The sequence below is a fragment of the Corylus avellana genome, chromosome 1 (genome assembly GCF_965113065.1).
Source record: "Corylus avellana chromosome 1, dhCorAvel1.hap1.2, whole genome shotgun sequence".
Lineage (NCBI taxonomy): Eukaryota > Viridiplantae > Streptophyta > Magnoliopsida > Fagales > Betulaceae > Corylus > Corylus avellana.
In genome coordinates, this window is record NC_142490.1 from 37,256,745 (window position 1) to 37,267,324 (window position 10,580).

At 36.1% G+C, this 10,580-nt stretch overlaps 2 protein-coding genes across 6 annotated transcripts; one reads left to right on the forward strand and one right to left on the reverse strand.

Moving 5' to 3' along the window:
* Window positions 1–452: 452 nt before the first annotated feature.
* Window positions 453–4,257, reverse strand: LOC132169706 (ribosomal protein L7/L12 domain-containing protein). The gene is made up of 2 exons (XM_088510495.1): window positions 4,144–4,257; window positions 453–1,689 (listed from the first exon to the last, which is right to left on the reverse strand). The coding sequence occupies exon 2, from the start codon at window positions 1,611–1,613 to the stop codon at window positions 984–986; it is 630 nt and encodes a 209-aa protein (XP_088366621.1). The 5' UTR covers window positions 1,614–1,689; window positions 4,144–4,257; the 3' UTR covers window positions 453–983.
* Window positions 4,258–4,394: 137 nt separating this feature from the next.
* URED (urease accessory protein D) lies at window positions 4,395–9,968 on the forward strand. 5 transcript variants are annotated; one of them, XR_009438921.2, is made up of 10 exons: window positions 4,395–4,607; window positions 4,731–4,796; window positions 4,889–4,963; window positions 5,182–5,226; window positions 5,792–6,025; window positions 6,602–6,684; window positions 6,796–6,964; window positions 7,988–8,144; window positions 9,755–9,836; window positions 9,935–9,968. XR_009438921.2 is itself a non-coding variant. In XM_059579751.2 (9 exons), the coding sequence occupies exons 1-8, from the start codon at window positions 4,506–4,508 to the stop codon at window positions 8,099–8,101; spliced, it is 888 nt and encodes a 295-aa protein (XP_059435734.2). In that variant the 5' UTR covers window positions 4,395–4,505; the 3' UTR covers window positions 8,102–8,144; window positions 9,755–9,968. The 5 variants fall into 5 exon arrangements, 3 of the variants coding, with proteins under 3 accessions (XP_059435734.2, XP_059435735.2, XP_059435736.2); XR_009438922.2 differs by having other exon boundaries at window positions 9,755–9,801; XM_059579751.2 differs by having other exon boundaries at window positions 9,755–9,968.
* The last annotated feature ends 612 nt before the right edge of the window (window positions 9,969–10,580 follow it).

Sequence of the window (10,580 nt, forward strand, 5' to 3'; positions counted from 1 at the left end):
CCAAACCGATTTTAAGAGAAATATCCGTTTAACCGAAATTTTCAAAATAAATCTCTATCGAAATGTAATCGATGAAAATTGTTCTACCGAACCGATATTCACCCCTACGGCCAACAATGTAAAAAAACATATCCACCTGCCAATTGAGATGACCCCAGGGGACGTCTAATCTTACTTGTGAGAATGAAGTGGCTCCGTCTAATATTAAAATAAAAATAAAGAATATAAAGATACCTGATAATTTTATTTTATCCTTAGAAATTCAAGAACATAAATATTTATTAGTAGCTAGTCCCCGCGGGGGGGAGGATTTATTTTGATCAACAAACATAATTAAGATATTCTCAATCCAGTCTCCAAGAGGCGGCTAGGACCACACCTAATGAATTCGAATTCCCCTCCCACCTCTTGTGCGGACATGTCAAAAAAAAAAAAAAAAAAAAAAAAAGATATTCCCAATCCAGCAATTTCAAGCATTTATTTGCTTAAATAATGTTTCCATTGAGATGAAAGCTGCACAATTCAACTGAAAACGAAAAAAGAAGAAAAAAAAACAAAAAAAGCTGGACAACCAAAATATAGTTGTTTCAATAGAGGGGTAGATCAAGTGTTAGATATGCAAATTACTTCAGCCGATTCAATTGATCATCCATATTAAAGTTCCTGCTGCAGTAATATGTCAACAGACTAATATTCCTTCTCAGAGTTCTCCAAATTGCACCCGACTTATGAACTGTTTGCCATGGCTTCGACTACAAAGTAAATAAAAAAACTGTTTGCCATGGCCCGTTCTTCATATGACTGAATCGATCCTGACATGCCCAAAATACCCAAACCCTTTAATCCATACTGATACAACAGGGTTCACCCACCCTTCAAATTCAATGATTGCATGAGAAAATTATAACTATAGTGTCTAAAGCAGAAGAGACTAGATTCAGAAAATTTTAACAGGGAGTCATACATTTGGAATCAGCTTACATTCATTCCATGATAACCTTAGCCCCAAGAGCTTTCATCTTCTCAATTATTTGTTCAGCTTCTTCTTTTGATACTCCCTTTTTGAAAATTGAAGGTGTCTTCTCCACCAAGTCTTTGGCTTCCTTGAGACCCAAATCCGTAAAACTCCTAACCTCCTTGATTACCTTGATCTTTGCGGCAGCTTCGTACGACTCCAGTTTCAATTCAAAAACAGTCTTTTCTGGTTTCTTCTCCTCCTTGGCGGATGTTGCTGCCTTCACTGCAATTCCAGCCACTCCAGCAGCTCCTGGTTTCATGACTCCCACTGTTGGTGGTTCCTTCATTCCCATTTTTCTCATCATAACGACTCCCAACTCGCAAGCTTCAGCCAATGAGAGTCCTGAAACTTCGTCTACAAGCCTAAAGACACGGTCCGTTGGAGGACTACGATGCTCCGTAGGATCGAAAGTAGCTTGATCATAATCAGTTGGGAGCCTTCTCTGATCAATCTCAACTTCTTCCTCTTCTTCCTCCTTTGCAGGTTGACCAAAACTTCGAGTGAACCCATTGAAGTTAATGGGATTTAGTGCTACCAAAGATTTTCTGGATAACCCATTAGCTAAATTATGCCTTAATCTCAAAATGAAGCTCATTTTCAAGTTTATATTCTACTAATGGAAAATCAACCTATGAGCTTTGACTTGAGTTCTCCCCGGGCAACAATATGGCCTAGAATTCAAAAAATAAATAAATAAAGAAACGGGAGAATGTTAAATCATAAGCATTTGCTTTAATCTAGCTTAATACAATAGGAAAGAAGATATTTACGAAGCTAAACTGGACATAAAATTAAGCTTCAAAAGAAAAAAACAAGAAGAAGATATAATAGCTCTAAACCTCAAGAAGGGAAGACATGTAAAAAGTTTGACTAAAATGCGGAAAAGGGGGAGAAGGGAAATACAGTAATACATCAAAGTGTGTTCCATCGTTGAAATTTGGGTAATAATAATCTCTAGTCATCAAAACAAACATGACAATAAAGTATCACATGAAACATATTGTTTCATCAAACAGAAATAGCTTCAACTTGTATACTACTATCACATATTCTATAGCCCACAACTCACGAAGAGGTGTTCAAAACATGTATATTTAGTAAAATTGGAACAGAAAATTCTAAAGAATGTCCATCCGTAATAGAGATAAAAGTATATGTTTGTAACTATTGAGTATTTTAAAGAAATAAAAGGAATCTAATAATTTAGGTAGAATATCAAAATCAAATAACAAATAGGGATATATTTTAATTAATGCATAATCCATCTAAAAAGATTGAGTTGATGGTTAACCAGCCCAAGTGCAGGAAAAGGTAGATGTAGTCTAATCTTCTCGGAGACAATGAGATGTTATTGTGATTTATATCACAGACATTTTGGTTGATGAAGGGTTAAGAGAAGCTATTGACAAAAATTTACAGCATTTGTTGTCACAAGCCTGCGTGAACTCGAACTTTATCAGCCAAAAGACATTGACAACGTTGGCGGCACATTTGGAACAAGAAAGATTTTGAGGTGAAAGAAAGATATCATGCAGATTGGCTAATTGCTCTACTTGTGTTAAGATCATACGCTCGCTGTATGTAGTCATTGACATTCCAAAGTTTAAATGTTTAAATCCTTGAAAATATCAGATTTGACATAAACTCAAGGCTATGAAATGCTACAACATGCTCAGAAACAAGTGAAATGGTTTGATAGCCTTGATTGCAAAGTAATGCTGCAGGAAGTTGTCGAATCCAAGTCTACTCATCCTCTATCCTACCCAATGCATGTACCCTGTGCATATTTCTTTTAGCCTAAAGTACCAACTTTTGATTGACTAAAGCAAAACCCATAATAATTTCTTTTTGGAATCTTGATGCTATTGATCATATGTCTCGTGCACGCACTTTCTCATTCACAAAACTCGTTCCTATTTATACATTGAAAATATGGCTACTGTATTAACAACAGATTTAAGGCTCGGTTCGGTTTGTTTCAAAGTAAAATGTTTCCTGGTAGAAAATATTTTTTGATGGAAAACATTTTCAACAACTAAAAAACAATTTTCGGCGTTTGTCTTGTATGAAAGATGAGCAACAGTGAAAAACGGCCGACGACTTTCAGCAACCTCCAGCTGTGGTTTGACAAACTCTGACAGTGGTCCGGCTGTTTGAGCAAGAGAAACTCAAACTAGGAAAATGATTTATGAAATTTAAAAAACCAAAAATCATTTTCCAAAACAAAAGAAACTTTTTTGGTTAAATCAAAAATATTTTATGTTGCACCAATCACCAGAAAATACAGAAAATATTTTCCAGAAAGTATTTTATGCTGAAACAAATAAAGCCTAAGACTTACACCCTAACAACTATGAACAAGTTATATATACATACCTAAACCCCGTCAACAAGTCGTTTATTTCATTTTCTTTACTTCAATATAATGCATACTTCCTCTGTGAAACTTTTCTGTTGGTAAATTTCCCTCAAAGAGCCTAAGGTTCATTTGCTTACTTCCTTATCAGCTAGAGCTTTCCGTGTCCCCTACCCAGGCTACCCTCCGTAAGCCTCCATAAACCTCCTCTGCCCGAGAACCCAATGAAGGACATGACTGCCAATGACTACGGTGCTGTGCCTTTCACCAAAACCTAGCATCTAACTGCCAATAAGCTCTCCAAATGCTACTTCCTTCCCTTATATATGAATAGAAAAAAAAAAAATTGTGGGTATATATCTGAGCAATCTGCAAATTACTAAACTAGAGCTGCTAATCTTTCCTAATGCAAGCTTTCCCAACAGATTCGAGATTAGCTACCACGTTTGAGTTATCAAAATAATTCCCAGTGCTTATCAAGGATACCCCAAAAAAATTTACTAACTTATTTAGAAAAAACCAAATGAAGTTTTTATTTTTTGTTTTTTTCAATGAGAAGATAAAGGAAATGGGGAAAAAGATTCAAACTTTTCTAGACCCAGTTTTTCACCATTTGAAACCTCTCTCTCTCTCTCTCTCTCAACGGCCAAGGGATTGAGATATAATTCGAACAGAAGAAAATACCTCACATTCCAATTTCTGAAATAACAAACACGCACGTACAAATCTATCCAGAAACTACAAAAAGAAATACAAATATCAGAATTACCTGAAGGAAACACCAAAGACGACGTCGTCTTGGACGGTAGGCTGTGATCGGCGATCGGGGGCTTCGCCGCTCCGCCGTAATGTTTTGTCAGAGCAGTGGTGGCTTGTGTGTGTGTGCGCGAAGCAACCGATTATCAAGCTCCAGTTTCGGAGTTTAATTTTCTTTCTAAACGACGTCGTCCAGTCATGCAGAGCTGCAATAGATGAAAAACCTCTCAACTCAAGCTAAGCTAAACGACGTCGTCCGTGGGCCGCGGAGCCCATTTTGAGTTGCTCCTCTATAATAAGGAACGTGGCTCTCACGCGCTCTCCATTTTGCTGCATCGTAGTTTCAGATTCACAGTGAGGTAGAGAAGAGAGAAAATGGAAAGTGAAGGTAAGGTGGTGGTGGAGATGGTGGGAGGGAGATCAACAGTGACAAGGTGCTTCTCAAAATATCCCCTCAAATTCATAGTTCCCAATAAGGTTGACTTTTTCTTCTTCTGTTCAGTCATGTATTATATATGTGGGCAATTGATTTTTCATCAGAAACAATCTTAAACTGGGGCTGAGGCTATTAGACATGTTTCTTTTTTGCTCATTTCTTAGGTGGGTCCTTCTAGTACTGATGCTGTTTGGATTTATAGCCTCACCTATGGTGGTGGCATTGTCTCTGTATGTTCCATCTATCTTACGCTTTTGTATCACATGATAATCAGTCTTTATTTGGTTTTATGGGTTATAATTTTCTCTTGTATTGGGTGCAGGGAGATTCTATTTCATGTGAATTAACCGTTGGAGATGGCTGCACTGCTGTCCTTACAACCCAAGCTTCAACAAAGGTTGATTTCTTTTGCTTCTCTCGACTTGTTTTGCATTGTGTTAGTAATTTGATTTTTGAGTCTTAAATCTTTCTTTTGGGTTTGTGGGTTTTGAATTGTATTAAGTTCCGGGTTAAGTTCCGGGTTTTGAATTGAATTGGGTTTGTGCCTGATTTTGCTGTATTTCATTTGATTCTTGTTTTACACGGATCACTCAGCATGATTTTACCCTTCAATAGGTATACAAGTCCATGGGATCCAAGTGTTCTGAACAAGTCTTGGAGGTAACAATCTTGCCTTAAGTTGATAACTTGCTATTGGAGTTCAAGAAATAAAAGAATAAATGTGTTTGAGCTGTTTTCTTGTTTGTTAAATCGCTACTTATTCCAAAAAGTTAAGGTTTTGGGATAAGTCATGATTTAACATGTATCATAATAATAGCTCTATACTGTATCTCCTATTTCAATTAGAATATTTCATGTGTTTGGCCTTACGCATCAGACAGTGTATTAGAATATCAATTAATGATTAAGTTCACTATTTATCCCAAAGTAAATTTGTAGGATAAGTGGTGATTTAACATTTTAAAAATGTTTCTCCCTTTTATTTTTCTACTTTGCACTTTTCTATACAGTTATGGTGCATATAACTGTTAATTCATTTGTAAGAAGTTAGAGTCTAGGAGGTTTTCCTGTTGAAATCGCGGGAGGACATGCATTGAAATACAGAGACACTTATTCAAGAAATTTTCCTTTTTGACTATTGGTGTAAAGAACGGTTTCAAAGTGATAGTGGTGAATTAATGTGGTGCTTTCAAAGTGATAATGGTGAATTAATGTGGTGCTGTAGACAAGAATTGGGAGTGGTGCTGTATTGGCTGTCGTTCCAGATCCAGTTACATGTTTCTCCACTGCAAGGTACTCTCAGAAACAAGTCTTCAGGGTGGTTTCTGACTCAAGTTTGGTCATTGTTGATTGGATTACCAGTGGGCGCCATGAAAGCGGAGAAAAATGGGATTTCGATCTTTATAAGAGCACCAACCACATCTTCTTAGAAGACGATCAACCTTTGTTTCTTGATACGGTAATGCTATTTTTTCTGTTTTATTCTGTATTTGTTGGATTAGTAATTTGCTGTTGCTTATTTAAGATAATGCTAGGAACGATTTTTTTTATTAATAATGGGCGAGTCTGGAAAGCTGTCAAAATTCCTTTTTATTGGTTATCTATTCTGAGGACAATGTTATGAAGGAGCCATAGTATGGCGATTTAATCAACTTACTTCTGCCACTTCCATAATGATCATGTAATCTTACATTATTTCTGATTTTATCCCTACAGTTTTTTTATTGACAGACTCCATGTGTGTCTTTTCCAGTCTTTCCTCCCTCTTCTGAAGTCTTCAACTTGCTCTAGCTCATAACAAGCTATTAGGTTGCCTTTTGGGCATTTTGTTTTTTACAGTATTTAGTTTGGTTAGAATATATATATATATATATATATATATATATATTTTAAAGCTGATTCTTTGTTTTGGAGGAATCAAAGATTTAACAAAGTTTACATGTTGTCTTGCAATAACAAAGTTTTGGGAGGCACCTGGAGGTTGTAGATTCTTTTCTTAGCACTTCATCTCACATGGTTTAACATTCTAGAGCAGGTGCTTCTAGAGCGAGGAAGTATTACCTCTATTGCCGAACGCATGCAGGACTATCAAGTCATTGCAATGGTTGTTATCTTGGGGTGAGTAATGATTTATAACTCATTCCCAGCTTAGTTATCCTCTATATTATTGTATAATTTGGGATTTGTGTAAGTAAATTAATGTTAGACCTTATGGTTGGTTTGTTTTAGGCCAAAGATGAATCACATTCAGAGCCTAGTTCAAGAAGAAGTGAAGAGGATAATGTCCGAGCAATTACGTGGCCCATCCACTTCCTTGGGCCGCCAAATAATAACGAAATCTGATCATTGCTTGATGAAACCAAGCTTTATTGCTTCTGCTAGTGTCTTTGGTCCTAAGGTAATTTTGACTGAATTTGCTATCACATGGTGATCACTTAATCTTTTGCTACAACTGTGCTTCTCATGTTTTCTTTAACCGTGAATGAGAGCTTGCAGCTTGCTTACTGAGCTAACTAGTAAAAAATAATTGTTTTTTTCATAACCTGCCCATATGAGAAGTGCTCACTTCATTGACTTCAGTTCGAATAAAACCCAAAATTCTTGTAGTGTAGAATAGTGACTTCTTGACTTATCTCAAAAGCTTAATCAAGTGATTTGTAATTCAGTAAATTTTATTTCACTTAATTTGAATCTAGTGTAAATGTTTCATTTTGTGAATGCTCAATGCACTTTTATGGGTTTTGCATTCTTAGTTTTAAGTTCAATGTAACTTTTTATGTGAAGGACTCATGAAATATTAACTGAACATTATCTTTTTCCTTCAGTATATATAAAACCTATGAACTTATGCATGTAATATGCTTTGGTAGTTTTCAGGAACCATGTTTAGTTCACTTTTCATGTTTCTACTTTGAATTTATGTCACAAGGGGATGCAGAGATTGGTGTACTTGTGTGCATCAGTCACGAGGCCTTTGATGGGGTTACCTTCATAAAACTGCTTATGCTAAGTCAATAGGTACAAATACAATTCGGCTATTTGCAATGTCTAAAATGACGAAACAGCAGTGACTTTGTTATGTGGCTCAAAAATAAGGGTAAAGTGTATGTTAACTGATCTCTCTCCCCCTAATTATTTTTAATTTACACACCCTTGGATTTTGACCTTAGGACTTCACCCTTCACTTTATTCTTAAATGGGAGGAGGTGTCATATGAGTTAGATCTCATAACCATGATCGAGATCTCAAAGCAATTATCCTTTTACTCCCTTTATCCCCTTAAACTTGGGTTTACTTATTTGAAAATACAAATGAAAGGTTGGTTACATTTTCCTGAGCATTTAACATAAAAATATTGTTTAAATGTCATATTGCTGGCTATCTGAGTTAAATGCTGGCCACGGGTTCGCTGTCTGTGCAGGGGATAGGTCTTGTTGTTCGTATAGCTGCCATGACGACTGAATCTGTTTATAGATTTCTGCAGCATCAATTGGCTTGCTTGGAGCCACTGCTCGGGGTATCACCATATCGATAAAGACATGAAGGGAGAACATTTTTATGAAATCCTTGGCTCCATTGTAAGTATGAAGTATTTCCATTATTTTTCTATGGTTTTGAACTTTATACCATTATTTGTATTGACCACAGGATGTATGCTCTCCTAATTCTAAACTAAATGGTTTCATTTGAGCAAAGCCTCTATCAGAGCTATTCTTTTCCTATTCCTTTGCAAATTGTATTTTATTATCTTTTAGATGTTTAAGGTTCCAGTGTGTGGGAAAATAATGCAGGCAACTGTCATATAGAGGCTGTGTAAGAAAAGGGACAATCAATTTAGATTTAGGCTTGTTTATCAAATTCCAGGATGATGTTTTTCAACCATCTTCTAAATTGTTTTTCTAGGAGGGCTGATGACTAAATTTGGACTTGTAAATACCATCTCTGCGGATGTGCTATGAAAAAAAAAAGGTTCTTTTTTCAAATGTCACCTCTCTCTTTTAGTCACCATTTTTTCATTCACCAGTTTTATGAACTATAAAACAAACAGCATAAATGCAAGTATCAAACTCATAATAAATTTTATAGAGAACCTTGGTGTGGTTACTTAACTCATTCACACCTCTGAAGAGGAGGAATGGATAAGTGAATGAGAAAAAATGAGTAGCTGAGTCTTTTCCTATTGTCTGACATCTGGTGTGGGTTTTTAGGCGTTTGAAGTGATCCAATTACGATGAATAATGTGTAAATAGTCGATACGTTTTAGAGTCTTGTTGTCAACAAAAAAAAGGCCCCGATCGGATCTTTTATTCAAAAGTAATGCTAGATTGTAACAACCTAGGGAAAAACGCTAGTCACATCTGCGCTATTATTTCCAAAGGACTAGTCAATTTGGAGCTTCCCTAGAATTTATTATAAAGCCTAGTTTCACCTAGTAACAAGGCAATGTGGGATTTAGCACCCATAACTATTTTTATAAACCACCAACTTTATGTGGACTTCTTCTCATTTTTTCAATATGGAACCAGAGTGTTACATAGATACTATAGTTTTATCTAATATCCATCAAACAATGTTTACGTGGCACTGTGACAACCCTTGGATCAATCATTGTTAAATAAAAAAATAAAAAAGATATAATGGTTAGTTAGGAGTGTTACATCAACATCGTTGGATGAATGTCGAATAAAGTTATAGCATCTAGCAATTCTCTTTATTTAAATGTGGGCACTGGGAAGTGCCTTAGAAGAAATATCCTTATCTTTCTTGGTATCAAACCTTCATAATTTGCCCCTTTTTGATAAGCCATTTCCCAAATTCTTTTTGTTATCTTTCTTACCAAAAATAAAAAATAGGAAAGGAATGCTTTTTATGAGGGGAAGCATTCTCTGATCTTACCATGTAAAATTAGAATTAAGGTCATCTTTCCTTCCACTCTTATTACCTTTAAGGCTGTCATCATCTTGTCCCGACTCTTCTTTCTTTTATGTAACTTTTTCCAGTAGTTCTTGTGCTCGGACACATCTTGTTGAGACCAATTTTTCTTTAGTAGGTTCTTATGGGCATTTGACATCATAACTATTTATTGCCCATGCTGTTGCTTGTGCTGCTTATTTTCTTCTGATCTTCTAATTAAAGGATTGGCAAACTGTACATAATGCAACACTTGTCTTATTGTGATGTCTGACAGGGGTTTTTTGATCAGTCTCAATCTGCTCCAAACCCCGGCCGGCCCAGGTAATCCTGATTATCTGGATGTTGAAAAAATAAATGTAATATTGTTGGCTCAGTTATTTGAAAAGTAACTTTGAATTATTGGGTTTCCCAAATTTTGATGATGAACTTATTTCCTATTTGCAATCCATGGAAGAATGAATCAGGGAGAACCTGTCTTTATTGGCTGATTCGGTAGATTGTCATCATATACAGACTAAAGTACAATAGAGCATTCACAACCAGCTTCGTATTTCTTCTCACCCAAGTCATTGTCCAAAGTTTTGGTGGATTTTAGTTTTTGGGGCTTGCTCCTTTCCAGAGAAGAGAATGTGGAGTTTCTGATCTGATCTGATCCAAAAGGCTTCTTTAGTAACCATCAGTTTGCACCATAAGGTAGTCACCTGCCTTCTCCTGCCACATTATGAGAAGCTTTGGCTTGAATGCCTTCTTCAGTAGGGGTGAACAAAAGTTGGATTTGGATATGGTGTTCCATCTAAAAGTCTATCATCAGTGGCACTGATGTTGAGACCGAAAGAGGCCATGGACCTCCTAAATGTTTTTTTTTAAAAAAAAAAAAAAAAAAAAAATTGACATCTTAGGAGAAATGACTGAATGAGTAAAGCGTTTGTTCTAATGGCCCATGCAAATCGCTTGTCTTTATGTGAAGATTGAACCTTTTTTTTTTAATATGGATTGTGGGAAACAAAAGCTTGCTTTCATGATTCATCTCTTGTACGAAGGTGACTGTGTCAGATGTAGCCATGTAGGGCTGAGCGTCAGTCGGTAATGTCGGTTTCGGT

Coding starts and splice junctions, on each gene's coding strand:
- LOC132169706 (XM_088510495.1), bottom strand. CDS start 1,613: ATGAGCTTCATTTTGAGATTAAGGCATAATTTAGCTAATGGGTTATCC.
- URED (XM_059579751.2), top strand. CDS start 4,506: ATGGAAAGTGAAGGTAAGGTGGTGGTGGAGATGGTGGGAGGGAGATCA. Junction 4,964..5,181: donor CAACCCAAGCTTCAACAAAG/GTTGATTTCTTT, acceptor ACCCTTCAATAG/GTATACAAGTCCATGGGATC. Junction 6,026..6,601: donor AACCTTTGTTTCTTGATACG/GTAATGCTATTT, acceptor ATTCTAGAGCAG/GTGCTTCTAGAGCGAGGAAG.